General features: G+C 55.5%; 1 protein-coding gene across 1 annotated transcript; it reads left to right on the top strand.

The window, feature by feature from the left end:
- Window positions 1-131: 131 nt before the first annotated feature.
- On the top strand, window positions 132-1382 carry MONBRDRAFT_8636 (uncharacterized protein; the record flags this gene model as incomplete). Its single annotated transcript, XM_001746344.1, has 1 exon — window positions 132-1382. The coding sequence occupies one exon, from the start codon at window positions 132-134 to the stop codon at window positions 1380-1382; it is 1251 nt and encodes a 416-aa protein (XP_001746396.1).
- Window positions 1383-1482: the final 100 nt, after the last annotated feature.

The following is a 1482-nucleotide window of genomic DNA, read 5'->3' as shown; positions in this document are numbered from 1 at the left end:
AATCGATCGGGCCAGAGTCCGCTTTGGATGTAACTTCAGCATCGAGCGTTGACACAGTCGCGTCCCCAGGAACAGGTGCCGTGNCAGCGCAGTCGAGCAGAAGCACTCCACGTGCCCAAGACACGGCTGTGATGGCGACAAATGCAGGGCCTATGACGGATGCTGCCGTGCCACGGATACAGACGAGTGCTGCTTGGATTGATGAGGCAGATACAGCATCCATGTCGGTGCCAGCTTCCCCCATGGTCTCTGATGCTGATGATGAGGCGCCTTTACAGCAAGAGGCGCGAGGCTCGGTGCAAACAACGTTGGCAGAGGGCGAGAGCACGTCACAGCCAGTCGTGCAGTCAGCAGCACAGCCAACCCCCACGAAACACGCGCCAACCCCGTCGGCCTCGATCATTTGCGTGCCAGTACCATCGGCCTCGGGTTCAACCTCCTCTCCGGCGCGATCGGCTGCAAGCTCAGCCTCGGGTACACTGCGGCGTAAGCGAGTGCCGCTGGCTGCTGAAAGTACATGTGCCCCTGGGTCTGACGATCATGACGATGGCAACGGCGTCGCTACAAGCCCTGCTCCCTCAACATCCAAGCGAACGGCATCGGACGTCACGTGCACAGCTGCTGCTTCTTCAACAGCGGTTCAAGCAGCAGAGTCGCCTCTTCCCGCAGCAAAACGAGCAGCATCAAGTGATACGCGCACCGCTACCGTTGTCGCTACTGCTACCACTCGCTCTGAAGCCCCGGTATCTGCTGCGGCTACGCCACCGAATCGGCACAACGTCGCCCCAATATTTCGGCCGAAATCGGGGACAAAAAAAAAATATCTGATGAACTACGCGGCGGCTGACAAGTTTATTGGCGTTCTGAAGTTGATGGATGATTACTGCATGCGATGTACCATTCGACAGGCGAAACCCGTCCTGAAGGCCGGGCATCAATGCGTATCTAATCGTGGTTGCAAGCGGTGTCACTTCGAAGGACACGAGACAAGACTTAAAAAATGTTCAGTGCACCTCGCATACCCCGACAGAGCCTGTTGCTACGCTTGTGGAATGCCAAGGAAGATTCGTGGATGGGATACATGGGATCACCGTTGCAGGCAGTCCCAGGGGCTGAATTCGGGCCTGAGCTGTATCCTCCTTTATTCGGACTGTCATCAGGGGCTGCGCGACCTGGCCCAGCGGATGGGCTACAACTTGAAGGAAATGACATTGAAGGATTTCGATACGCGCGACTTGTTTGTCAAGTGGCTGTACTCGTCCGGTCCTTGTCCATTTCCAGGGCGTGGGCATTGGCGTCTTGTGGAATTTGTGTTTGAAAGTGCGAGGATCCTGCTCCCCAATGAGGCGAAAGCCCAAGTCGGCCCCGACAGTTTTCGCTAAACACACACAGAAAGCTCTTTTGAGAAGCACAGAACACAGAACCGAATGTCAGAATGTCATCATCTTTATTATCTTCAATAACTGCTGAATAGACTGCATC

Source organism: Monosiga brevicollis, genomic scaffold, assembly GCF_000002865.3.
Source record: "Monosiga brevicollis MX1 MONBRscaffold_12 genomic scaffold, whole genome shotgun sequence".
NCBI classification, from domain to species: domain Eukaryota; class Choanoflagellata; order Craspedida; family Salpingoecidae; genus Monosiga; species Monosiga brevicollis.
The sequence above is the reverse complement of the archived record's forward strand: the minus strand, read 5'-3'. Positions and strand labels throughout refer to the sequence as shown.